Genomic DNA, 27967 nt, shown 5'->3' on the forward strand with positions numbered 1-27967 from the left:
TAACAAAATTTAATGTAATAATCTTAGTTCATGACTAAGAAAAAACTCTTGGTCAACTAACAGAGAAGAATTTATATATTTTGATAAAAATGTCTCCAAAAAAGCTAATATCATATGTGATGGTGAAATACTGAAAGCTTTTCCTCTGATTATGGAAAAGAGACACGGATACTTATTCTCACTACTTCTGTTCACCACTGTACTCTGTACTGGAGATCCCAGTCCGAAAAATAAGGCAAGAAAAAGAAAAGGGTTATCACAGTTGCAAAGGGGAAAGAAAGCACTTATTTGAAGACATAATTATGTATACATAAAAAAATACAATTAGAATTATTTGAAATAAATGGAATTAGGAAGTGAATATAGAAAAGTCAGTTCTATCTCTATCTATGAGGAATTTATAATGCCACTGAAAATATCAAGATATCTAACTAAACATGTGCAAGACATACAGCAAACTATAAACTTCTAAGATAAATTAAAGAAGATCTAAAAAAATGGAGAGCTATATATATTGTGTTCATGGATTCTAGAACAACATTAAAGAGACAAACACACACACACACACACACAGATTTAACTGTGTGAGGCGATGCGTATGTTGGGCAATCATTCCATGAGGCCTATGGGCATCAAGTCATCACAAGGTAGACTTGAAATACACACAAACTGTATCTGTCAAGGACTCCTTAGTGAAGCTGGGGGTCTAAAATCAGGGCCTGGCACCTGGTAGCTGGCAGGTGTGGGAATCCGGGTTCACATGCAGGCTGTACACACTCTTAATCACAGGTGAGACCTGAAGCAACCCAGCAAGTCTCTGTTTTTCTTTTTCTGTTTTTCTCTGTTCCCCTTGCCATTTGTGTTTAACAGATTCCCAGGATCGAGTGAGCAGCGCCAAGGCAGCAATCATGTTTCCCCATCTAAGGCGGGAGCATGTAACAACAACAGACTTCCCAACCGCCCGGAGATAAGTGGGGTGTCCCATCACAACAAAAAGCAAAGAAACAAGACATTCCCCGAGACAGAGCTGCCCGACGGCAGTGGAGACTATGGTCCACCAGACTTCCCAAGGGGACCCCCAGGGGCTTGGAGCCCACGCTGGGCCCCTCAGCTTGAGGCCACACTCGCCTTTCCACCATCCTGGGGGTCCTGGCAGAAGAAAGCCAGGCCACAGAAGGGGGATGGTGTGGCCGGCCCGTGGGACTCAGGGCAGGACCGACTTGGGTCTGTGCTGGGCTCCACGTCCAGTCACCACCCTTGGAGTGTACAAAGTTCTTGGGATCATTGTAGGTTTTTGGCAAAAACCAATGGAGCCAAAGTCACTTAGGATGGTTTTTAAGGAAAAAACCTCACTGAGGATTCACTTGGTGCCAGCCTCGGCCCCTAGCGAGATGCAGACTCCTGGTCATCCATGGCTGTGCCCGCAGCCCACCAGGGCAAGGGGAAGCTCCCGGACACCGGCTGCCACATGGGGTTCTTCCCGCACTTTGAGTGAAGGGCTGCACCCCCTGGATGGACCCGGCTCACCCCTCCACCTCTGATGCTGAGACCCCGAGCCTCCCATGACCAGAGGTTCCAGCCTCTCCCAGGGCCTCCGTGTCACTGCACAGGCCTTGTCCATGCGGCCCCAGCAGGCAGGGTGAGTCCTGTGTGGAGCCTCCCAGCTCGTTGGCCTCGTTCCCCACATCAGGGCCGTGCAAGAGCACCGCGTGTCCACTGAACGAGTGGATGAGGACCCCTAATGATGGTGATGATGACAAGGAGGAGGAGGTGAAGGGGGCTGAGACCCAAGTGGCAGTCCCTGATTCAGGCATCTCATCTGTGCATATTCATTCCTTTAACCTTATGACAAGATCGTGGCGGGGGGGGGGGGGCAGGGGTCGCGGGTCCTGCCACTGTTTTCACCTTGGAGCCAGCAAGTTCACTCTCGGTGTCCAGGGGCGGCTGCAGCCACTGGCCACACACTGGACAGCTTTAACACAAATTCATTCTCCCCCAGTTCTGGAGTTAGAAACCTGTGATCAAGGTGTGGGCAGGGCTGAGCTCCCTCCAGAGGCTCCAGGGGAGTCCCCCTGGCCTGCTCCAGCCCTTGGGGAACCCCAGGCCTCCCTGGGCTTGTGGCCACATCACCCCGACCTCTGCATCCATCTGCACAAACCTTCTCCCCTAGGTGGCTCTGTGCTTCAGATCACCCCCTCTTCTCTTCCAAGGACACCCTTCATTGGATTTAGGATCCACATGCATCCCGGGTGATCTGGTACAGAGGTCAGTAACTTACTTCCATCTGCCGAGACCTTTCATCGGAATAAGATCACCTTTACCGGCTGCAGAAGGATGGACAGCTTTCGGGGCCACCATTCAGCCCACCATACCTGTCAGGACACACACAGAGACCCTGGGGTCACTCTGCCGACACCTCAGGACACACACAGAGACCCTGGGGTCACTCTGCCGACACCTCAGGACACACACAGAGACCCTGGGGTCACTCTGCCGACACCTCAGGACACACACAGAGACCCTGGGGTCACTCTGCCGACACCTCAGGACACACACAGAGACCCTGGGGTCACTCTGCCGACACCTCAGGACACACACATACAGACCCTGGGGTCACTCTGCCGACACCTCAGGACACACACATACAGACCCTGGGGTCACTCTGCCGACACCTCAGGACACACACAGAGACCCTGGTGTCACTCTGCCGACACCTCAGGACACACACAGAGACCCTGGGGTCACTCTGCCGACACCTCAGGACACACACATACAGACCCTGGGGTCACTCTGCCGACACCTCAGGACACACACATACAGACCCTGGGGTCACTCTGCCGACACCTCAGGACACACACAGAGACCCTGGGGTCACTCTGCCGACACCTCAGGACACACACATACAGACCCTGGGGTCACTCTGCCGACACCTCAGGACACACACAGAGACCCTGGGGTCACTCTGCCGACACCTCAGGACACACACAGAGACCCTGGGGTCACTCTGCCGACACCTCAGGACACACACAGAGACCCTGGGGTCACTCTGCCGACACCTCAGGACACACACAGAGACCCTGGGGTCACTCTGCCGACACCTCAGGACACACACATACAGACCCTGGGGTCACTCTGCCGACACCTCAGGACACACACAGAGACCCTGGGGTCACTCTGCCGACACCTCAGGACACACACAGAGACCCTGGGGTCACTCTGCCGACACCTCAGGACACACACATACAGACCCTGGGGTCACTCTGCTGACCCCCAGGCTGCTCTCCCAGGAGACGCATCTCCAGGCTGTAGTCTAGCTGGTGGCGTCTTCTGTTCAGTAGAAATGTGCCGCAGACCACTCTTCCACTGAAATCTTAGCCGGATGCTTTTGCATCTCTAGCTTAGTTTGCTTTCTGAGTATAAAAGACCATGGTTTTAAAAGCCTCAAGTCATTGAGCCCCATCTCCTTGTCTGAATGGAATTGAATGTTTCACTAATAAAACAACTGGATGGAAAATGCAGTGTGCAGACCCCACAGTCAAGAAGATATTGTCTGTAAGGGGGTTTCACATTTCCAGGGAACTCCAACAACATTGTTCTGCATGTGGTTTAAAACGGAAACAAACTATTGAAACTCAAGAGATGCATTAGCAGAGAGAAACAAAGAAAAAGCTTCTTACCAGGTTCAGCTGTGGATCGAGGTTCTGTTCCCCACATGAGAAAAAAAGACATCAAAACAGAGCATTCGAGTCAGTTTCCGTTCATACGAAACCTGCCCATCCTTTCCTGTGGCCTTGTCTAGGACATGTCTGCAGAAACACTGGAGATAAGCCCCATCGCAAAAGAGAGAGGGACGGTAGATCAATTTACATTCCCATAAATAAACTAAGACTCCCTTAACAGCTCACACTAGCAAGGTTTTCAATTGCAGTTCATAGAAGGCTCAGAGCCTCCTAGGATGACTGGCCCAACTTTGAATTCAAATGTGGATGTGTGATTTTTGCGGAAGAAGAAAACAAAACTTCAGTCAGGGCTTGTGAGGGCCCATAGCCAGCAGGATGGCTTTCATGTGCTGGAGCCCATGTCCCCTCACTCTGAGACCACAAATCTACACACCTCACACCACTGTCCATAAACAGATAAACAACCAGGTTTCCTGTACAGCACAGGGTCCTCTACTCCATACTCTGTAGTGACCTGTATGGAGCAAGACTCCAAAAAAGGATGGATTCATGTATGCTGTGCTTAGTCACTCAGTCGTGTCCGACTCTTTGCGACCCCATGGACTGTAGCCTGCCAGGCTCCTCTGTCCTTGGGATTCTCCAGGCAAGTGTACTGGAGTGGGTAGCCTACCCCTTCTCCAGGGGATCTTCCCAACCCAGGAATCAAACTGAGGTCTGCTGCATGGCAGGCAAATTCTTTGCCACCTGAGCCACCAGGGAAGCTTGGATGCATGTAGATGTATAGCTAAATCACTTTGCTGTACACTTGAAACTAACTCAATATTGTTAATAAAAATAAAAATTAAAAAATATCTAGAGGGTTGGGATGGGGTGGGAAGTTCAAGAGGGAGGAAGAAAAAAATAGTTAAAAATAATAAAATGCCAAAAAAAAAGGAAACAAAGAAGAAATCCATGCATCTTAGTGACTGAACCCTTCCTGGTTCTCCTGGGCGGAGACAGGGCCTGGTCAGCCCCGGGGTGGTGCTGTGGGCAGCACTGTGAGGGGGCCCCTCTCCTTACTTTTCTGCAAGATCCAGAAGTCCGGTGAGTCCTGGATCTCGCTGCCTTGCCGGAACCAGCAGACCTGCAGCGGGGGCGTGCCGCGCACACGGCACTCCAGCATGACCACCTGGCCCTCAGACGCACGGATGTTCTGCAGCTCCTGAAACACCGGGACACACCCATCAGGTCTGGGCTCACACAGCCACACGACACGGTCTCATGACACAGAGGAACACTTCCTAAGCTCAGAGGAGCACTTATGGGGTGGGCACCGTGCACACGAACCCCTCCTCAGGTCAGGAGAGCACTGGATCCCAGGTGATGAAGTGAGGGAGGTCCCGGGGCCCGCCCTGCAGTGCACGGGCTCCATTACCCATGGAACGTCTCAGTGTCGGCATGACCTGTCTTTATCAACACCAGGATGCGCTGGTGCAATCCACCCGTGTTCCATCTGGGGGTAGAGTCCTAGGGGACCAGACAGGAGGGGAAGGAGATGCCACTTGTCCACCAGAGGAGCCCGCCAGGCTCCTCTGTCCATGGGATTCTCCAGACAAGAATACTGGAGTGGGTCGCCATGCTCTTCTCCAGGGGATCTCCCCGACCCAGAGGCTGAACCTGGGTCTCCCATCTGTGCCCCAAGCTCCGACCTTCCCCCAGGACCTTCATGTGTCCACCAGCGTCCTGGGGCAGCTGCACCAGAAGGAGGGCTGGCATTTCCTCATCTGCAGGTTCTTTTGTTTTTTTTTAATAATTAAATTTATTTTTAATTGAAGGATAATTGCTTTACAATATTGTGTTGGTTTCTGCCAAATATCAACAAGAGTCATCCACAAGCATAGATATGCCCCCTCTCTCTTAAACCTCCCTCCCACCCCGCTAGGTTGTCACAGAGCACTGGTTTGCGTTCCCTGAGTCACACAGCAAATCTCCAACTGGCCATCTCTTTTACCTATGGTTGTGTATATGTGTCTACACTACTCTCTCCATTCATCTGACCCTCTCCTCTCTCCCAGCCCCCCTCCCCGGGTCCACAAGTCTGTTCTCTATGTCCGTGTCTCCACTGCTGCCCCACAGATAGGTGCACCAGTACCTCTTTCCAGATCCCATTCACCTGCAGGGTCTGAGCGAAATAAAACGGGAGCACTTCCCCCACCTGACCTTCCTCGCCTCCTCCCCCTGACCAGCACTGTCACCCTGGTGCTCCAGCCACTCTAGCTCCAGACCAATCAACTCTGACAGCCCAACAGACCAGAAAGGAGTGTGGCTTCATAGATGCAAAGAGCTGAAACTTGTCAAGCGGCTACTCAAAACCAAAGGAATGACTGACCCTTCCAGGTGCCTCCCTTGCCTTCTTCCCCTGGCAACAGGCCCACTGAAACTTTCTACTATCTATGTATGTGCCTACAGGGTATCGCATCCAATAAAGGACAAGTACGGCTCTTGAAGTAAGTCAGATGCAATAATTGATTATGCATAGAACCAAAGCAAACAAATTCACATTAGGCAGGATGCTTTTTTTTTTTTCTGTTTCCATTTTTGCTTTTTACATTTTTCTCAAAAGACGGCCAAAGGTGTGCTGGGGAAAAACAGATCCTGTAGCAACTGGCCTGCAGTGCATGTGCTCTGGCCCTGTGAAACCTTGGAAGTCCACAATGTGGGCAGAAGCAGGAAAGTCTAATGTACCTGCTGAGAATTTTGGTGCCAAAGGCCTTTTTTGATAAATGAAAAGGTGAATATTATTACCTACTTCTGAGTCCATTCTCTCTTCATTCTTACTTGTAAATGTAGAAAAGTCTCTGGTTTTAAATTGACTTCCACTTTCTGATTAGTCCAGAGGGCAGTATTTCGCAGATCAGCAGGGAAGATGTTGCCCTCGGGGTCCAGCTAGTGAGGATGGAGTCATCGATGTCCCCGGTGTGTTCAGGGAGCATTCACAGCGCATTACAGACGCTGCACTAATACTCTCCACGTGTGAGCTTCCAGACACCCAGGGGCCTCTGGTTTGCTCCTAGGACTGCGCATACTCTTCACACTGGAGAGTCACAAAGGTAGGACCTGGGTAGAAACCAAGCACGTCACACACACAGGTCTCCGTAGTTTTCCAAGGTCTGCCACGTGGCTCCTCCTGAGTGAGCTTCTCCTGAGCAAAGCCACGTTCGCACGGCTGACCTTGGGAGGCTGGTCTGTGGCCCTGGGGGTTTGAGGTCCACAGGAGGGCATCTCCTGCTCTCAGGTCCACCTGGTACCAAGACTCCCTGCAAGGTCCACGGCTCCAGGGAGAAACGCCACACGGGGTGGCCGCTCTCCGGGCCCCGAGTGTGTCCCTGGGACCCGTGAGCTGCTGTCCCCACCAGGTTGGTGGCCCCGGCTTCAGCCCCAGGGAACCCCACCAGGGGCGTGGGGGGACACGGATGGAGGTGCCCAAGGACTGGCAGAGCCCAGGCCCTGAAGGACGGGGCAGGGCAGGGAGGGACAGCGCCCCCAGGGGAAGGGTGCTGCAGGCACCAGTGAGGAGGAAGAGGCCGGCACAGCAGGCGAGGACAGTCACTCTACTGTTTGCGACTTACGAACTCAAGCTTTAGAAAAATGTGGAATCCTGGTTTCCTTTTCTATCAGGCTCAGAGCATGCCTCATGGCTCCCTTTGGGTTGAAGGGGACAGTGTGCTGGGGTCTCTGCCCCAGGAGCTGGACTGCACTGTGCGGACACGGATGGGCTGTGGCTGGCCCGAAGGAGTTTCGCAGCCCTGAGGGAGACAGGAGTGTCTCAGGTCTCTCTCCGCTGGGTACCCCAGGACGGTGTGACACCTCAGTCCGGAGGTGCGTGGGGCCCTGGCTCCAAAACCAACAGCGTTCCGACAACAACTCAGCAGCTCCCACAGACTTCACGGATGGGGCTGCTTGTCAACAGCTCCTGCGCTCCATGCAATAGTCACGCCGGCCGCTCTGTGAACGACTCCTGCTCTGAGCACGGATAGATGCCCCGTGGGCTGTTATCCCGACATCGCTGTTCATAGGCAGGACGTGACTTCTTCCTTCTTTGGGTATTTTATCCTGGGTAGGGGGAGGTGGACCCTCACTGTTGTTGTCAACAGCCCTCATTCATTGACTGTGTCCTCCGTAAACACTCTGTAGGAAGAGGTCTTTAACCAAGCTGGCTGCAGGCTGGCTTAGGAGGAAGCATCACTCCCTGGATGAAGACAGACAGAGGCTCTTCGCGGCTGCCTTGTGGAAGATTCACAGATTTCAGAGAATGGACTACAGAAGCCACTGTCACATTCGTCCTGTTACTTGGGGTTGATCCTGTGAGATGGGTGAGGCTGGGGCCCACCTCTGAAGAACCCACCCTGCCCAGGGACCCTCGGGTTGCTGGGGCATCTTGTGGGCGCTCTCGGGGCCTCGTCCTGCTGTTTGGCCAGGTTTGAGCCAGCCCTGCCCTCCTGGCGCTCTGGTCTAGGGAGTCCTGACATCTCACATCCTAACACCATCTCAGCCTGCCCCTGCAGGAGGACCCCAGCTGCTCTCAGCCACTTTTGAAACCACAAAAGGTTCAGAATCAGCCTGCCAAGCTCAACAACAAACAGAGATAAAAACGAGGATCTGTTGCAATTTGAGGAATACTACACTCAACTTAGCTGGGCTGGGGGCATGACTTCCGACAGTACGCTGGTACACAGGCATGGGGCACCTCTTCAACTGTGCCTTTTAAATATCTTTCCATCAAAAAATGATACACGTGAACTTACGTTCAAAACAGAAATAGACTCACACACTCAGAAAACAAATTCTACCATTAGCAAAGGGGAAAGGGGGGGATAAATTAGGAGACGGGACTGACGTGTACACATTATAGTCTATATACAGTAGATAACCAACAAGATGCTACTGTATTACACAGGGAACTCTACTCAATGTATTTTAAAACTCGATAAGGAAAAAGAATCTGAAAAAAACTACATCTATAACTGAATCACTTTGCTGTACACCTGAAACTAACACAACACTATAAATCAACTCAACTCCAATTAGAACATTTACAATTTTCTCGGAAAGAGGTGGGGAGGAGACAGAGGAGAAACACCCCACGGGACCATTTCTGAGCTGAGCTGACCAGCTGACCAATGTCATCATGCCTGGTGATGCAAAACACCCCCTGAGACAAACTGAAAATCTGTCAGTTGGTTTTGAAACCATCTACAAACCTTGCTGCTTTCCCAGGTTCCCATCCATCATTCTGTCTCCTCCCATGCACTGTTTGGTGTTCCCAGTCTGTTCTGAGCTCTATCAGGCCCACCTTTCGCAGACCTTTATATGATCATGGTCACACAGCAGCTGTGCACCGAGTATCTGTTTAGCCCCACAGGTAACCTTGAGATGAACCCGTTCATCACTCGTTTTCATGTTTAAAGACTATACATGAAGCCACAGGAGAATGGAATCAAAGGCCCAGAGCAAACTCAGAGGATGAGACATGCAGCTGCCTGACCTTGGTGAAGACAGGCGGGAGGCAGGCGGCAGCAGGTCCATCCGGCCGGCAGAGGAACAAGGTGGGGCTGGGGGCCTGGAGGGCAGAGGCACGTGGGTCAGACTCGGAACACGCAAACCACGGAAACATGGACCCACGTGGGTGACAGCATGGCCACTGACAGGGCTAAGCATTCATCGCACACCTACCAGTGCTTACATAGCAAACACGAAACAAGTCCACTGGTGCACAGAATGGTTTCTGTAAAGTCCACTCTGCTTTGGGGGTTGACAGGGAGTTTCTACTATACATGCCACCTCTGAATGACTTCTACTGCTTGGCTCTTTCCTAGTGTCTCATCTCAGATGTGCTTTCTCGATGGTTTGCATACCCAACATACCACAGAGTAAGTAAGAGCTAGTCGCTCAGTCGTGTCCAACTCTTTTGCGACCCCATGGACTGTAGCCCGCCAGGCTCCTCTGTCCATGGAATTCTCCAGGCAAGAATACTGGAGTGGGTTGCCATTCCCTTCTCCAGGGGATCTTCTCCAACACAGAGATCGAACCCGGGTCTCCCTGCACTGCAGGCGGATTCGTTACCACTGAGCCACCAGGGGAGCCCTGTCATTTCTAAAACACCCATGGGCGCTCAGTGGCTGGAGGGCACACTTATGACTCAAGAATGCGCTCATGTTGCAAGAGGCTTGGGTTTACAGATGCCCACCACAGCACCAAGGCAAAGTATCACATCTCATTTAGAGACATCTAGATTCTAATTTTTTACTTAAAAAAAGCTTCAGGTTTCCTGTGTTTGCAAAGTGAATTCACTACAATGACCCAGTTGTGGATACTGTTGTTCTTGGATAAAGCAGTTTTACAATGAAACGAAAGCAGGATGAAAATGCACAGTGACGTGAAGGAATCTGAATATTCCCATATTATCTGTTAAGCTCGCAGAGGACAGGTGGACTTCTGAGCTCTATCGGGTGGACTTTGTGGATAAGGGGGACTTTTCTCCTTTTCTGCTTTCTTTTAAATGAGCTAACGAATTTGGCTACGTGGAAGATGGCACATATGTGAGGGAGAATCAAGCAGTAACAGCCAACACAGATACCACTTTATCAGAGTATTAGCTGTGAGAAAAAGGAATTCTCAAAGGAAATGCAGATGTTGATTCATCAGTGGTGTGTCTCGGATTAAAAATTATTTTTAGTGCATTAAAAGGAAGAACTTAACTTATCATTTTCTTTCCTCCCAGTTGTGTGTCCACTGAGGAGATATTTCAGGGGAGGACTAACTGGGGTCTTTATGCTAAAGAGTCTGACTCCTCTCGGACTGTGGATAGGGCTCACCTGCTCAACAGGGACTGACAGAGGCTGGATCACAGCTGTGGTCACTCTTGTCTTTGGAGATGATGATCCAGTGGTCAAGGACATAGAAGTGGTTTTCTTCTGAGCTCTGCAAAGTAAGGAGTGAAGTCTTGGGTCAGAATTTCTTAAGCAGGAATTATTCTTTGAAATACTGCCACAGAACAGGCCAGTTTCTTTATGTTTGCTTAATCTGCTTCAACTGGAACTGCTTCAGAAATGGGGACCCACAACCTACAGTTAGAACAGTGGTGCTCAGTATATATTCAGAGGGGCCCACAGACAGCAGCAAAATAAACACACAGATGAAAGTACTAACTATGTATCTCAGCTCTTATTAGAAAGCAGAAAGTATTGAACTGGAAAATCCTAAGACAAAAGATAATACTTAGAAAAGCCCAGTCTGGAGCAGTAAGCAGATATGTTTAGGAAATGTTTAGGAACAGGCTTCGATATTTAATTCAAAGTTCTGGTGGTTGCTTTTCAGTCCAGCAACTGCTCTTTATTCCAGTTTCCCATTGTGTAAAGTTGAGCATGTCTTGGACTGTGGTCTTTTCTTAGTGCATAAAAGTTAAGAGCTGTTTCTAGGTCCAATTTTGCTAAGTCACAGGCTGTGTAATCTCAAGCGAGTCATGGAACTTCACTAAACTTGAGATCCTTGTCGGAATGCACAGGTAGCAGAGTATGTGATCTTATTAAGAGCCCTTTAACACATATGCTCAGTTAGCACTCAGTCATGTCTCTTTGCCACCCCATGGACCGCAGTCTACCAGGTTCCTCTGCCCATAGGATTCTCCAGGCAAGAATACTGGAGTGGGTTACCATGCCCCCCTACAGGGGATCTCCCCAACCCAGGGATCAAACCCATGTCTCCTGCATTGGCAGGCACATTCTTTACCACTCAGCCACCAGGGAAGCCCCCTTTAACATGAATGCTCAGTGATAATTTGAGGCTGAATGGCTATGATTGTTATGTATATACTAGTAAATCAAACAAATTTCTTAGCACAGTCTCAATATTCATGGAGTTTTCTACAAACTCTTGGTAGATTTTATCTTTGCAAAATAATTAAGATCCTAACATATTACTAATAATCCCTATGTCTTTGTAGGGACAATGACATTTTGAGATTTTCATGACATGATCTAACTGGAGATACACTTGATCCAAATGGAAACCCATTTCTAGCCTAATTAGATATTTTCTAATTTACGTGACAAGTTGTTTGTCATTTACATTTTAGTACTGATGTCAGTCATTTTCTCTCATTGTGACTGCTCCTTCTACATATTTATAAGCAGTCAGTTGGCACTGGAACAAACATTGTGGATGGTTAGATTTGGGGACACTGAGGATGAAATGCGGATTTCAAAGTTCAAAAGTCAAAGACTCTGTTCCAGGCTCAAGCATCTGATCTCTCACTGACATCAGCTGACCTCTTCCTTCAGCGCACAACACCAGCGGCGTCACTGAGCACAAGTCTGCTGACATTTTCTACTTAAACGGACGGAATCATACACACTTACTGTGGCATGGCTCCAGGCTTCAATTTGCAAGCTAAACTTTCACTGTCAGAATCTGTTGAACTGGCACCTGAGTGAAAAAAAAAAACACAACAAAGATGTAGGTAGTATCTATATCTGCTTCCATTAGCATATTGGGCACCTACTGACCTGGGGAGTTCATCTTTCAGTGTCCTATCTTTTTGCCTTTTCATGCTGTTGATGGGGTTCTCAAGGCAAGAATACTGAAGTGGTTTGCCACGCCCTTCTCCAGTGGACCACATTCTGTCAGACCTCTCCACCATGACCCATCCGTCTTGGGTGGCCCCACACGGCATGGCTTAGTTTCATTGAGAGAGACAAGGCTGTGGTCCGTGTGATCAGATTAGTTAGTTTTCTGTAATTTTAGTTTCAGTGTCTGCCCTCTGATGCCCTCTCGCAACACTTACCATCTTACTTGGGTTTCTCTTACCTTGGGCCTTGGGTAATTCCTCTCGCGGCCGACGCCGGCCCCCAGTCCCCGGCCCAGCCTAGCCCCTGTCGGCCGCCGCCCCCGGCCCCCGGCCCCCGGCCCGGCCTAGCCCCTGTCGGCCACCGACCCCGGCCCCCGGCCCGGCCTAGCCCCCTGTCGGCCGCCGCCCCCGGCCCCCGGCCCGGCCTAGTCCCTGTTGGCCACCTCCCCTGGCCACCGGCCCCCAGCACGGCCTAGCCCCTGTCGGCCACCGACCCCGGCCCCCGGCCCGGCCTAGCCCCCTGTCGGCCGCCACCCCCGGCCCGCGGCCAGGCCTAGGCCCTGTCGGCCGCCGCCCCCGGGCAGGCCTAGTCCCTGTCGGCCACCTCGCCTGGCCACCGGCCCCCAGCCCGGCCTAGCCCGTCGGCCACCGCCCCCGGCCCCCGGCCCGGCCTAGCCCCCTGTCGGCCGCCGCCCCCGGCCCGCGGCCAGGCCTAGGCCCTGTCAGCCGCCGCCCTCGGCCCCCGGACCGGCCTAGCCCCTGTCGGCCACCGACCCCGGTCCCAGGCCCCCGGCCCGGCCTAGCCCCCTGTCGGCCGCCGCCCCAGGCCCCCGGCCCGGCCTAGTCCCTGTCGGCCACCTCCCCTGGCCACCGGCCCCCAGCCCGGCCTAGCCCGTCGGCCACCGCCCCCGGCCCCCGGCCCGCGGCCAGGCCTAGGCCCTGTCAGCCGCCGCCCTCGGGCCCCGGACCGGCCTAGCCCCTGTCGGCCACCGACCCCGGTCCCAGGCCCCCGGCCCGGCCTAGCCCCCTGTCGGCCGCCGCCCCAGGCCCCCGGCCCGGCCTAGTCCCTGTCGGCCACCTCCCCTGGCCACCGGACCCCAGCCCGGCCTAGCCCCCTGTCGGCCGCCGCCCCCGGCCCGCGGCCAGGCCTAGGCCCTGTCGGCCGCCGCCCCCAGCCCCCGGCCCGGCCTAGCCCCTGTCGGCCACCGACCCCGGCCCCCGGACCCTGGCCCGGCCTAGCCCCCTGTCAGCCGCCGCCCCAGGCCCCCGGCCCGGCCTAGGCCCTGTCGGCCGCCGCCCCCGGCCCTCGGCCCGGCCTAGTCCCTGTCGGCCACCTCCCCTGGCCACCGGACCCCAGCCCGGCCTAGCCCCCTGTCGGCCGCCGCCCCCGGCCCGCGGCCAGGCCTAGGCCCTGTCGGCCGCCGCCCCCAGCCCCCGGCCCGGCCTAGCCCCTGTCGGCCACCGACCCCGGCCCCCGGCCCCTGGCCCGGCCTAGCCCCCTGTCAGCCGCCGCCCCAGGCCCCCGGCCCGGCCTAGGCCCTGTCGGCCGCCGCCCCCGGCCCTCGGCCCGGCCTAGTCCCTGTCGGCCACCTCCCCTGGCCACCGGACCCCAGCCCGGCCTAGCCCCTGTCGGCCACCTCCCCCGGCCCCCGGCCCCCGGCACGGCCTAGCCCCCTGTCGGCCGCCGCCCCCAGCCCCCGGCCCGGCCTAGCCCCTGTCGGCCACCGACCCCGGCCCCCGGACCCTGGCCCGGCCTAGCCCCCTGTCAGCCGCCGCCCCAGGCCCCCGGCCCGGCCTAGGCCCTGTCGGCCGCCGCCCCCGGCCCTCGGCCCGGCCTAGTCCCTGTCGGCCACCTCCCCTGGCCACCGGACCCCAGCCCGGCCTAGCCCCTGTCGGCCACCGACCCCGGCCCCCGGCCCGGCCTAGCCCCCTGTCGGCCGCCGCCCCAGGCCCCCGGCCCGGCCTAGGCCCTGTCGGCCGCCGCCCCCGGCCCCCGGCCCCCGGCCCGGCCTAGTCCCTGTCGGCCGCCTCCCCTGGCCACCGGACCCCAGCCCGGCCTAGCCCCTGTCGGCCACCGACCCCGGCCCCCGGCCCGGCCTAGCCCCCTGTCGGCCGCCGCCCCAGGCTCCCGGCCCGGCCTAGGCCCTGTCGGCCGCCGCCCCAGGCCCCCGGCCCGGCCTAGCCCCTGTCGGCCACCTCCCCCGGCCCCCGGCCCCCGGCCCGGCCTAGCCCCCTGTCGGCCGCCGCCCCAGGCCCCCGGCCCGGCCTAGCCCCTGTCGGCCACCTCCCCCGGCCCCCGGCCCCCGGCCCGGCCTAGCCCCCTGTTGGCCACCGCCCCAGGCCCCCGGCCCGGCCTAGGCCCTGTCGGCCGCCGCCCCCGGCCCCCGGCCCCCGGCCTCCGGCCCCCGGCCCCCGGCCCTGCCTAGCCCCTGTCGGCCGCCGCCCCCGGCCCCCGGCCCTGCCTAGCCCCTGTCGGCCGCCGCCCCCGGTCCCCGGCCCGGCCTAGGCCCTGTCGGCCACCTCCCCTGGCCACCGGACCCCAGCCCGGCCTAGCCCCTGTCGGCCACCGACCCCGGCCCCCGGCCCGGCCTAGCCCCCTGTCGGCCGCCGCCCCAGGCCCCCGGCCCGGCCTAGGCCCTGTCGGCCGCCGCCCCCGGCCCCCGGCCCCCGGCCCCCGGCCCCCGGCCCGGCCTAGTCCCTGTCGGCCGCCTCCCCTGGCCACCGGACCCCAGCCCGGCCTAGCCCCTGTCGGCCACCGACCCCGGCCCCCGGCCCGGCCTAGCCCCCTGTCGGCCGCCGCCCCAGGCCCCCGGCCCGGCCTAGGCCCTGTCGGCCGCCGCCCCAGGCCCCCGGCCCGGCCTAGCCCCTGTCGGCCACCTCCCCCGGCCCCCGGCCCCCGGCCCGGCCTAGCCCCCTGTCGGCCGCCGCCCCAGGCCCCCGGCCCGGCCTAGCCCCTGTCGGCCACCTCCCCCGGCCCCCGGCCCCCGGCCCGGCCTAGGCCCTGTCGGCCACCTCCCCTGGCCACCGGAGCCCAGCCCGGCCTAGCCCCTGTCGGCCACCGACCCCGGCCCCCAGCCCCCGGCCCGGCCTAGCCCCCTGTCGGCCGCCGCCCCAGGCCCCCGGCCCGGCCTAGCCCCAGTCGGCCGCCGCCCCGGTCCCCGGCCCGGCCTAGCCCCTGTCGGCCGCCGCCCCCGGCCCCCGGCCCCTGGCCTCCGGCTCCCGGCCCCCGGCCCCGCCTAGCCCCTGTCGGCCGCCGCCCCCGGTCCCCGGCCCGGCCTAGACCCTGTCGGCCGCCGCCCCCGGCCCCCGGCCCCCGGCCCCGCCTAGACCCTTGTCGGCCGCCCCCGGCCCCCAGCCCGGCCTAGACCCTTGTCGGCCGCCGCCCCTGGCCCCCGGCCCGGCCTAGCCCCTGTCGGCCGCCGCCCCCGGCCCCCGGCCCCTGGCCTCCGACTCCCGGCCCCCGGCCCCGCCTAGCCCCTGTCGGCCGCTGCCCCCGGCCCCCGGCCCGGCCTAGACCCTTGTCGGCCGCCGCCCCCGTTCCCCGGCCGGGCCTAGCCCCCTGTCGGCCGCCGCCCTTGGCCCGCGGCCGGGCCTAGGCCCTGTCGGACGCCGCACCTGGCCCCCGGCCGGGACTAGCCCCTGTCGGCCGTCTCCCCTGGCCACCGGCCCACGGCCCCGCCTCGCCCTAGTCAGCCGCCGCCCCCGGTCCCCGGCCCGGCCTAGCCCCCTGCCCGGCCTAGCTCCTCTCGGCCACGCTTCTGCGCCGAGGCGTCACAGCCGCCTCGCTTCTGCGTGCTTCTACTACCCAAGTTAAATATTCCAGAGAGTTCCAGAAAAACATCTATTTCTGCTTTATTGACTATGCCAAAGCCTTTGACTGTGTGGATCACAATCAACGGTGGAAAATTCTGAAAGAGATGGGAATGCCAGACCATCTGACCTGCCTCCTGAGAAATCTGTATGCAGGTCAGGAAGCAACAGTTAGAACTGGACATGGAACAACAGACTGGTTCCAAATAGGGAAAGGAGTACGTCAAGGCTGTATATTGTCACCCTGCTCATTTAACTTATATGCAGAGTACACCATGAGAAACGCTGGGCTGGAGGAAGCACAAGCGGGAATCAAGATTGCCGGGAGAAATATCAATAACCTCAGATATGCAGATGACATCCCCCTTATGGCAGAAAGAAAAGAAGAACTAAAGAGCCTCTTGAAAGTGAATGAGGAGAGTGAAAAAGTTGGCTTAAAACTCAACATTCAGAAAAGTAAGATCATGGCATCCGGTCCCATCACTTCATGGCAAATAGATGGGCAACAGTGAGAACAGTGGCTGGCTTTGTTTTTCTGGGCTCCAAAATCACGGCCGATGATGACTGCAGCCATGAAATTAAAAGACGCTTACTGCTTGGAAGAAAAGTTATGACCAACCTTGACAGCTTATTAAAAAGCAGAGATATCACTTTGCCAACAAAGGCCCGTCTCATCAAGGCTGTGGTTTTTCCAGTAGTCATGTATGGATGTGAGAGTTGGACGATAAAGAAAGCTGAGTGCTGAAGAATTGATGCATTTGAACTGTGGTGTTGGAGAAGACTCTCAAGAGTCCCTTGGACTGCAAGGAGATCCAATGAGTCAATCCTAAAGGAAATCAGTCCTGAATAGTTATTGGAAGGACTGATGCTGATGCTGAAACTCCAATGCTTTGGCCACCTGATGTGAAGAACTGACTCATTTGAAAAACCCTGATGCTGGGAAAGATTGAAGGCAGGAGAAGGGGACGACAGAGGATGAGATGGTTAGATGGTATCACTGACTCAATGGACATGAGTTTGAGTAGACTCTGGGAGTTGGTGATGGATAGGGAAGCCTGGCGTGCAGCAGTCCACGGAGTCACAAAGAGCTGGACACAGCTGAGCAACTCAACCTCAGCCTCTTGCCTCTCTCCCCTCCCCCAACGCTGCTCTAACCATGGAGAAGTCTAGGGCACAGGACCCCCTCCCCGACCCCAGAGCCAACGGAGGAGGAAGGACAGGCGGGAACACTCCCTGCCCCGGCCCCGCTGACCTGCCGGAAGTCGGCCGGGACTCCGCGCGCCCCCTGGCCCCGCGCGTCCACCGCCCCGGCCCCGCACGACCCGCGCTCCGCGCCGCCCGCACTAACCGGCCTCGCCGCAGACACCTCCTGCCCGGAAACAGCTCGTCTCGGGCCTCAGGACTCAGTCCTGCTCGGCTCGCAGCGCCGGCCTCAGAATTCGGTCTCGTTGGCGGAGCGCCAGGGACGGAGAGCGCGCAACCGGCGGCCAGGAGCCGGGGCGAGGGCGGTGGAAAGACTTCTCTGTTCAGTCGGCCTGTGGCGGAGGGGGCCTGAGCTTCGGGTTCACGGAGGGGAGCGGAAGGGTGTGTCCTCGGGCGGCTGGGGAGGGGGAGGGGTGTGTCTTGGGGGCTGAGGAGGGTGTACCCTGGGGCTGGGGAGGGGTGTGTCCTGGGACTGCGGAGAGGGGAGGGGGTGTGTCCCGGGTTTGCAGCTGAGGGGCAGGAGGTGTCTCACTGGGGGTGCTGGGGAGGGGGAAGGGGTGTGTCCTGGCGGGGGGGGGGGGTGTTGCTGGGAGGAGAAGGGCTGTGCCTGGGTCTGGTGGGGGAAGGAGGTGTGGTATATCCTAGGGTTATGGAAGTCAACAAAACGGATGACAGTTTCTGCCCCATGGCATCGATATCTTGGGGGAGGCGCATAAAGCAGACAATAAACATATAAGTTATATGTTGTGTTAGAATATAATAAGAGTAATTGAAAACATAGAGCTAGATAATGGAGACTGGAAATGGCAGGTGGGGACTTAGATTTTAGATGGAGTGGTCAGAGGTGGCCTTGTGGAGAACGTGACATTTAAGCAGAGTTAACGGTGGTGAGGGGGTGAGCGCTGGGATTCTCTGGGGAGGCTAAGGGAATGGCGTGTACAAAGGCCTTGAGGTGGGAGGCTGACCCGCATGATTGAGGTACAGGGAAAAGCCATGCGACTGGAGAAAAGCAAGGTGGACTGTCAAAGGAGGGGAGGGAAATCAGGGGGCCACAGTCAGCCGTCAGAGGGTCTCAGGCAGAGGAGAGGTGTGATACGGATCGCTCTCATGTGTCACATCTCATGGCATTGTCCTGGACAGATGCCACACAACTGAAGCAGGACCCGAACGATAGACCCTGTGCTTCCAGTATTTGGCTATTAAAGCGTTGCAAGCTTCCACATGCGACATTCTACCTGCTGTGTCTAAGGTATTCATCACGGCAAGTGAGATCACTGGGCTGTACATTCCTAATTCTGGTGGACACAGCCCTGTTGCCTCTCAAAGGGCTTCGCCAGCCCAGATGCCCACCAGCAATGCTGACCACTGCCTGTTCACCACGGCCTTGCCTGCAGACCACTTCGGCAAACGTCCGAGTGTCCACTAGTCTGATGGGTGAAGAGTGACGTCTCAAGCAGATTCATAGGGACTTCCCTGGGCGTCCAGTGGCTAGGACTCTGTGCTCCCAATGCAGGGGGCCCAGGTTCAATCCCTGATCAGGGGACTAGATCGCACAGGCCGCAACTAAGATGCTAAAGATTCCACTTGCCTCAACAAAGACCCTGTGTGCCACAGCTAAGACTTAGCACAGCCAATAAATAAACACAGAAAAATTAAAAAGGCATACTCACAGATCTTAAAATCAAACTTTACAGTGACCAAAGGGGAAGCGTGGGGGGAAGTAATAAATTGAGAGATTGTGGTTGACATATACACACTACTATATATAAAATAGGGAACTCATGAGAGCCTACTGGATAGCACAGGAAACTCGGCTCAATATTCTGTAATGACTTCCATGGGAAAAGAATCTAGTGTATAGGTATAACTGATTCAGTTTGCTCTACAGCATAAAGTAACACAACATTGTACATCAACAATAATAAATATTAAACATAATAAAAATTAAACAATTAAAAAAAAGGACAATTCTGACTGCCTTTCTGTGATATTCAAGTAGCTAGTTGGCTACCTGTGTCAGGATACATTTAACAGGAGGCTTCCTGTGTGCTGTTTTCAGTCTTGCATGAATTCTATGTTCTTTGGCACCCCACTCCAGTACTCTTGCCTGGAAAATCCCATGGACGGAGGAGCCTGGTGGGCTGCAGTCCATGGGGTCGCTAAGAGTCGGACACGACTGAGCGACTTCACTTTCACTTTTCCCTTTCATGCAATGGAGAAGGAAATGGCAACCCACTCCAGTGTTCTTGCCTGGAGAATCCCAGGGACGGGGGGGCCTGGTGGGCTGCCGTCTGTGGGGTCGCACAGAGTCGGACACGGCTGAAGTGACTTAGCAGCAGCAGCAGCAGCATGAGAGTTCAATAATTTTTCTGGACACAAGGTCCACATAAAATTCAGTCTCATCTGTTTCATTAAGGAATTATTCTGTTAAGACCAAAATAAAAATAATATAACTTGAAATATTGATAGAAAGACAAATATGAATAATTGGAACCAAATAAAGTTTCTTGTAATTGGCAAAAACTATACAAATGTTTACTAAATCTTTCAGGAAAGAAAAACACAAAAATAATTCAACAGATATGTCCTGTTAGTGACTTCTCTAAATTGATTGCTAAGTTTACAGTTATTTTAATTGATATTTGAATAACATTTTTTGAGATCCATGTGAAAATATTTTGAAATACTTCTAGAAAACAAATGAGCCAGGATTGCTATGAACTTTGAAACACGGAGAAAAATTCAGAGAGGTGTATTGTGGATAATATCCCAACAGAATAACAACAAAAATCACATTATAATAATTATGTATGATGATAGCAAAATCAATATGTATATATAACTGAAAAACCTTATTTGTTGTTCTTCAGTTGCTTAGTTGTCTCTGATTCTTTGCCACCCTATGGAGGGCTGCACACCAGGCTTCACTGTCCATGACCATCTCCTGGGGCTTGCTCAAACCCATGTCCATCGAATCGGTGATGTCATCCAACCATCTCATCCTCTGTCATCCCCTTCTCCTCCTGCTTTCAATCTTTCCCAGTATCAGGATATTTTCCAATGAGTCTGCTCTTCACATCAGGTGGCCAAAGTATTGGAGCTTCCGCATCAACACTTCCAATGAATATTCAGGACTGATTTCCTTTAGGATGGACTGGATTGATCTCCTTCCAGTCCAAGGGACTCTCAAGAGTCTTCTCCAACACCACAGCTCAAAAGCATCAATTCTTCAGTGCTCAGCCTTCTTCATAGTCCAACTCTCACATCCATACATGACGACTGGAAAAATCCATACTTTGACGAGATGAACCTCTGCTGACAAAGTCATGTCTCTGCTTTTTCACATGCTGTCTAGGTTTGTCATAGCTTTTCTTCCAAGGAGCAAAAGTCTTTGAATTTCATGGCTGCAGTCACCATCCGCAGTGATTTTGGAACCCAAGAAAGTAAAGTCTGTCACTGTTTCCACTGTTTCCCCATCTATTTGCCATGAAGTGATGGGACCAGATGACATGATCTTAGTTTTTTGAATGTTGAGTTTTAAGCCAGCTTTTTCACTCTCCTCTTTCATCTTCATCAAGAGGCTCTTTAGTTCCTCTTCCATTTTCACCCTAAGGGTGGTATCATCTGCATATCTGTGGTTTTTGATATTTCTCCCAGCAGTCTTGATTTCAGCTTGTGCTTCATCTGCCCTGACATTGTGCGTGATGTACTATGTCTAAAGGAAATCAGTTCTGAATGTTCATTGGAAGGACTGATGCTGAAGCTGAAGCTCCAATACTTTGGCCACCGGATGCGAAGAGACGACTTATTGGAAAAGATCCTGATGCTGGGAAAGATTAAAGGCAGGTGGAGAAGGGGTCGCAAAGAGTCAGACACGACTGAGGACTGAACTGAACTCTGCATATAAGTTAAATAAGCAGGGTGACAATATTCAGCTTTGATGTACTCCTTTCCCAATTTGGAACCAGTCTGTTCTATGTCCATTTCTAACTGTTGCTTCTTGACCTGCATTCAGGTTTCTCAGGAGGCAGGTAAAGAGATCTGGTATTCTCATCTCTTTCAGAATTTTCCACAGTTTGTTGTGATCCACACAGGCAAAGGCTTTAGCATAGTCAATGAAGCAGAAATAGATGTTTTTCTGGAACTCTCTTGCTTTTCTATGATCCAGTGCATGTTGGCAATTTGATCTCTGGTTCCTCCGCCTTTTCTAAATCCAGCTGGAATATCTGGGAGTTCTAGGGTCACTATGTGAAGCCTAGCTTGAAGGATTTTGAGCATAACCTTGTTAGCACGTGAAATAAGTGCAATTGTGTGGTAGTCTGAACACTCTTTGGCATCGACCTTCTTTGGGATTGGAATGAAAACTGACCTTTTCCAGTCCTGTGGCCACTGCTGGGTTTCCAAATTTGCTGGCATATTGAGTACAACACTTTCACAGCATCATCTTTTAGGATTTGAAATAGCTCAGCTGGAATTCCAACACCTCCGCTAGCTTTGTTCCTAGCAATGCTTCGTAAGGCCCAACGTCGATATTTTAGGAATCAGTGAACTAAAACAGACTGGAATGCGTGAATTTCATTCAGATAATGATCATTTTACTACTGTGGACAAGAATCCCTTAGAAGAAATGGAGTAGCCTTCACAGTCATCAAATGAGTCCAAAATGCAGTACTTGGGTGCAATCTCAAAAACTACAGAATGATCTCTGTTCGTTTCCAAGGTAAACAATTCAATATCACAGTAATCCAAGTCTATGCCCAAACACTAATGCCAAAGAGGCTGAAGTCTATGAAGACCTACAAGACCTTCTAGAACGAACACCAAAAAAAAAAAAAAAAAAAATGATGTCCTTTTCATCATAGGGGACTAGAATGCCAAAGTAGGAAGTCAAGAGATACTTGCAGTAACAGGCAAGTTTGGCCTTGGAGTACAGAATGAAACTAACAGAGTTTTGCCAAGAGAACACACCGGTCACGGCAATCACCCTCTTCCAACAACACTAGAGACAACCCTACACATGGACATCACCAGATGGTCAATATCAAAAAACCTTCTACCTATTATTAAAACTACATTTATTTTGGATCACGCAGTCAACAGACTCCTCTAAAAGCATCTCATGTCCCTCGGGTCCAGGACTTAACCCGGGAGCCTGGGCACCCTGCTGCTCAGTGCCACTTCACTGCATGCCACCTTTTTGTCACCAGTCTGAAATTCCAGTCTTTGGAGAAGAGTCTCTGCCTTCCCACCTCCACTCTGCAGCTGCCAGACCATCTCTCTGACGTGAATAGACACCCTGCCCCACACTGGGTCTCCAGAGATACACTCACCCACCTTGATCCAATCCTCACCCTCACTCACTGCCTGTTTCCACACCCGACTCATTACCTTCCTATGATCCCCACATTTCCACGATGGCTTTAAACCCCCAAAATATGATCTGCTTAACATCCTAGCGCTTCAACTCGCTTTTCTCCACATCTCCATAATTCGTCAGAGAAAAACTGTACCACACACAACTCAACAGGCCAGGATGCCCTTGCAAAAGGAGAGAGACTGCCCCCAGCTCCTCTGGGATAAAGGCAGGCGAGGTCTGAGCCCTGGGCTGAGCTAGTGAGTAGTTCAGAGGACACAGGGTGGGGGCCCGGTCACGCCATGAGGACTCCCGAGTCTGCCTACTGGCACTGAGGGTTCTGCCTGCCACAGAGCCCGGGGCCAGCAACTGTCTCACTCAGTGACTGTGGCTGAAAGGGGCGGATTCTAAGCCCTTGAGGAAGGCATTTCTAGCCATCCAGCAAGTGGTTGGGAGAAGATTTACATCTCAAATGAGTAAAGAAAGAATTTACAACCACAAGTTTTCCAAAGTAAATGCTCTCAGAAAAAAGAAAAGATGGAAGGCTTATGATAAGGAGAAGTTTATCTAAATACTGGTCAAGCTGAGGGGCTGCTGAGGTCTTCCTGGTCACTACTGTGACTGCATGTATGCATGCTAAACTGCCCAGTGTCCGACTCTTTGCGACCCCATGAACTATAGCCTGCCAGGCTCCTCTGTCCATGGGATTCTCCAGGCAAGAAAACTGGAGTGCGTTACCATTTCCTTCTCTAGAAGATCTTTCTAACCTGGGGATTGAACCTGTGTCTTTTTTGTCTCCTGCACTGGCAGGTGGTTCTTTATGACCACAATCTCCCCGCAGCGATTGTACATCCAGGCATTTTACCAGGTTGATGGGTTGGTGGAGGAGGAAGGGCAGGCCTCAGAGCCTAGGAGCAGAGCCCCTGTTAAAAGCAGGGGCGGGATTCCCTCCTCTCACAGCTCCCTCCCTCAAGACTCTTCCTTCTCTGGAGAGTCTGCACTGAGTAAGGGGCAGATGGGCCCCTGAGTAGAGCAGCTGGAGTTTGTCAGGTGGATTCAACGGGAGCTGTGTCTTCCCTGATACTCCAAGGACGGAGTCAGTGGCAGGAGCCGAGCTCTGCGGGAGTGAGAGAGAGGATGAGCACACCTGTCCCTCCTGAGGGCGGGGAGACGAGGCCCCGCCCCACCAGGCACCAGTGTGCAAGCGGCTCCTTAGGGGTCTCAGAGGGAGGGGGCGCCATCCTATAAGTTGTTGTTGTTCAGTCGCTCAGTCACGTTTGACTCTTTGCGACCCCATGGACTACAGCAGGCCAGGCTTCCTTGTCCTTCACCAACTCCTGGAGCTTGCTCAACCTCATGTCCATCGAGTTGCTGATGCCATCCAACCATCGCATCCTCTGTCGTCCCCTTCTCCTCCTGCTTTCAATCTTTCCCAGCATCAGGGTCTTTTTCAATATGTTGACTCTTTGCATCAGGTGGCCAAAGTATTGGAGCTTCAGCTTCAGCATCAGCCCTTCCAATGAATATTCAAGGTTGATTTCCTTTAGGATTGACTAGTTTGATCTCCGTGCTGTCCAAGGGACTCTTGAGAGTCTTCTCCAGCACCACAGTTCAAAAGCATCAATTCTTCGATACTCAGCCTTCTTTATGGTCCAGCTCTCACATCATAATAAATGTTGTCAAACCTCCCACAATCTTCTGTGCTAGAATCCATCTTGGCTAAAAGATGAGCATGTATATGGGGAGGGCGCTGGGACAGGTCACATGTGGGGAAAGAGGCGAGATACCTGGCCAGAGTGGAACACAGCCCTGGAAGAAGTGTCCCACATTAGTGATTTAAATCCCGTCTCTGGCACACTCCTCACTAGGGACGTTGCCTGCTGTCTTCTCTGGGTCTGTGTGTCCGCTTTGCTCCTGCTCTACATGAACTGCTTCTTTGTTCCCTTTGCGTGAACTGTGCTGCCAATAACTTCTGTGCCTGCTTCACTCCATTTCTGCGGGGAATTCTTTCTCCAAAACAGAGAGGGACCCTGGTGGTCTCACCTGCTGTCAGCAGGACCAGAGCAGTGACTTTCCTCTCAACGCACATTGTAAATCATTCAGAGCCGTGTGGTGAGAAGGACATGGGGTCTGTTCAAACTGGATCCGTGTGGAGTTCAGGGAAGCCTTTTGCTGGTGGGGTAGGAGGGGGATGGAAGAAAGGCCACATTCTCTCCTCCCCTCTATTTGTATTGAATCTTTTAAAAGAAAAGTCTGTAGCAGCAGGAGAGGGGGAGACGGAAGGCACCTCGGCCACGGCAGGGGTACCCTGAAACTTCCACTCACGTTGGGCCTTCTCCCTCCACTGGGAGCACCAGGGGACGAGCTGGCCCACTGGCCTTGGCCCCTGCACCGTGGGCTCTCCCTACCTGCAGTGTGGCACCCACAGCACTCACTCACTCTCCAACACAACTCTCTTCCAGGCTGTGACAAGGACCTGCTGATCGACATCCTGACCCAGCGCTGCAACGCCCAGAGGCTGCTCATCGCTGAGGCTTACCTGGGTGCCTTCGGCCGGGTGAGTCCCCCCAACTCCTCCCGTTTCCAGGCAAACTTCTGAGACACCTCCGCACAGGGTCTGGGCTCTCCAGTCTCTGATCACAAAGGTGTCCGACTTCACTGAACATTCGAGACAGTTCCTCTACCTCAAACGTGTTGCACAGGATGTGGGAAAGAGACACATCAGAAGTGCCGGCACGTGATGTGTGACCCCACCAGCCCTTTCTTAGAAATCATTCAGCTTCATAAAGTACAAGCTCTCACAGCCCAACACTACCAGCTGGTCCAATTAGGCACTGCCTGGGAACACCCCGTGTTCAGCTCCAGGGAAGGCACATAGAGCTAATGATCCAGGCCCAGAAATAAGATCTTTTCCTGCAGTTCTCCTGAGGTCCTCACCCGCATCTCTATCCAAGTGGCTTCCCCACTAGCTTTTCCTCCCAAAGCTGCAGTTAGAGACCATTAGAAAAGAATGGTGCTCAAAAATAATTTCAGGCAATAGAACCGTCTAGAGTACTTTATGGAATCATGCACTGGTTTCAAAGCAGGTGCCATTAAGGATTTCTCTCCTCTTTTGTGCACTTAAACCACAGATTAAGAATGAAAACTCTTCAGTCCAAAAGGACCTGGAATAGCAATTACTTTTTGTCACCTGACCATTATCGATGAAATACCACCATAACTCTTTCTCTGTAAGTCTAGTTCTTAAAGATTTACTCCATCTCCAAACCTCAGGCTCTGAACAATCACAGTACACAAAACAAAGGTGTTCTCTGCTTTGGAATGAATGACATCCAGAAGGCCACCACTGCTCATGAAATTAGCTGAATTAAACCGTAGTAGGAAACCAGTTGTTGTTTTTCTTCCAGGTAAAACTGCTCCTTTTCTTATGTTCCTGTGACACCCGGAGTAGTTTTCCTTTGAAAGAGAACATAAAAGCTACACAAGCAGCACTGTGTACAATAGCCAGGACATGGAAGCAACCTAGATGTCCATCAGCAGACGAACAGATAAGGAAGCTGTGCTACATATACACAATGGAATATTACTCAGCCATTAAAAAGAATGCCTTTGGGGCTTCCCTGGTGGTCCAGTGGTTAAGACTCTGCCCTCCCACTGCAGGTGGCACAGGTTCAATCCCTGGTTAGGGAGCTCAATGTGGCCAAAAATTAAAAAAAAAAAAGAAATAAAGTCTTCTCATTACACATAAAAAGAATGCCTTTGAATCAGTTCTATTGAGATGGATGAAACTGGAGCCCATTATACAGAGTGAAGTGAGCCACAAAGAGAAACACCAATACAGTATACTAATGCATATATATGGAATTTGAAAGATGGTAACGATAACCCTATATGCAAGACAGAATAAGAGACATAGATGCATAGAACAGTCTTATGGACTTTGAGGGAGAAGGTGAGGGTGGGACGTTCTGAGAGAATAGCATTGAAACATGTATATTATCATATGTGAAACAGAAAACCATTCCAGGTTCAATGCATGAGACAAATGCTCAGGGCTGGGGCAATGGGATGACCCAGAGGGATGGGATGGGGAGGGAGGTGGGAAGGGGGTTCAGGATGGGGAACACATGTAAACCCATGGCTGATTCATGTCAATGTATGGCAAAAACCACTACAATATTGTAAAGTAATTAGACCCCAACTAAAATAAATAAATTTATTAAAAAAAAAAAAAGCTATACAAGTTGCAGCATCAGTCACCCAATATTGCTGCAATATGCATACTGCCGTAAGAGAGGTCATTTTCAGTAAGTTCATATCCCAAAAGTTTACATACATCTGTGCCTTTCATAGATGAGGTTAACTTGGGTAAAAGCAATACTTTATCACTTTCTACAAAATGGCCCTAAAACAGACCAAGAAAAAAACTAAGAAACGAGGTGTTTGCACCTTCTCAGACACCGGATCCTCCAGGGAAGAGGCCTTACCACACGCCCAAGGTCTCAGAGTGGTCAGACCCCCTGTTCTAGCGCCCCAGGCCTCCAGAGAGCTTGAGGACCCTCAGAGGAGCCTAGTGGGGCCCCTCGGCTCTCAGATCCCATCAGGTCAGTTAGTCAGTCTCCTAGTCACTTTTACTGCCACGGGTCCCTGGCTCACACGGTTCTGATTTGGGCATCGCCACGTGGTATCCAGATGGATGTGGAAATGGTGCCCCCCCCCCCCAAGCTGCTGCCCCAGGACCTTACCCTGGCTATCCCTAAACTGAAGGCAGGAGGAGTCCAAACCTAAAACTCTACTGTCCCGCTTTAATACCAGAGCATTAATCTCGATCCCCCCGCAAAATACCCATCTGTGCACCGAATTCAATCCATCCTCCCACCCCTCTCACCAAGTCCACAGCATCTGCACTCTGACCCTCAAGCTGGGCTGGCCACCTCCCGCTCTGCCCACTGCATCAAGAGGAGGCCCTGCAGGTCTGCAAACTGAGCGGCCAGGGCTCCGTGCACTCTCCCCGGGACCTACACACTCAGGCCACCCCAGACACACACCCCCGAGACTGCTACACCACATCCTCTGCTGCCGGCGCACAGGCCTGGCTCTCTGCCCCTCCCTCCACGCCAGGTGTGCGGACTGACCTTACCTCCCGCCCCTCAGCCTTCACCTCCTGGAGTCAGGGACCGGGTCCAGCCAGGGTCTGATACAGAACAGGAACTGCATTCATAGAAGTCCACTCTGCCTGTAAATAAAAAGGAGGGAAAAAAATCCCATTAGGGTACACTTAACAGGGAAAAAAAAAACACCGACAAACTGTCTAAA

The 27967-nt window shown here is 53.6% G+C and overlaps 1 protein-coding gene and 1 long non-coding RNA gene across 7 annotated transcripts in view; one reads left to right on the top strand and one right to left on the bottom strand.

Moving 5' to 3' along the window:
• LOC145505950 (liprin-alpha-1-like) overlaps positions 1 to 27967 on the bottom strand; it is a 54717-nt gene that overhangs the window by 23500 nt on the left and 3250 nt on the right. Inside the window, exons 2-7 of one of the 6 annotated variants that reach the window (XM_081489355.1) lie at positions 27787 to 27887; positions 12077 to 12143; positions 10535 to 10640; positions 9205 to 9279; positions 4740 to 4881; positions 3678 to 3701 (exon numbers count right to left, since the gene is read on the bottom strand). In XM_081489355.1, coding sequence (XP_081345481.1) covers positions 3678 to 3701; positions 4740 to 4881; positions 9205 to 9245 — 207 coding nt within the window. In that variant the 5' untranslated portion in view covers positions 9246 to 9279; positions 10535 to 10640; positions 12077 to 12143; positions 27787 to 27887. Of the gene's footprint in view, positions 1 to 2278; positions 2373 to 3677; positions 3783 to 4739; positions 4882 to 6464; positions 7944 to 9204; positions 9283 to 10534; positions 10641 to 12076; positions 12144 to 17443; positions 17638 to 27786; positions 27888 to 27967 lie in introns of those variants that run through there. The other 5 variants (XM_081489349.1, XM_081489380.1, XM_081489438.1 and 2 more) reach the window with 5 other exon arrangements.
• The window catches only part of LOC145506837 (uncharacterized), a 79920-nt gene continuing 69400 nt past the window's right edge, over positions 17448 to 27967 (top strand). Inside the window, exons 1-2 of the long non-coding RNA XR_014054373.1 lie at positions 17448 to 17679; positions 25114 to 25208. This is a non-coding gene — a long non-coding RNA (uncharacterized LOC145506837). The remainder of the gene's footprint in view (positions 17680 to 25113; positions 25209 to 27967) is intronic.

This window comes from Giraffa tippelskirchi, chromosome 1, assembly GCF_054371585.1.
Source record: "Giraffa tippelskirchi isolate mGirTip1 chromosome 1, T2T-mGirTip1v1.2.pri, whole genome shotgun sequence".
NCBI classification, from domain to species: domain Eukaryota; kingdom Metazoa; phylum Chordata; class Mammalia; order Artiodactyla; family Giraffidae; genus Giraffa; species Giraffa tippelskirchi.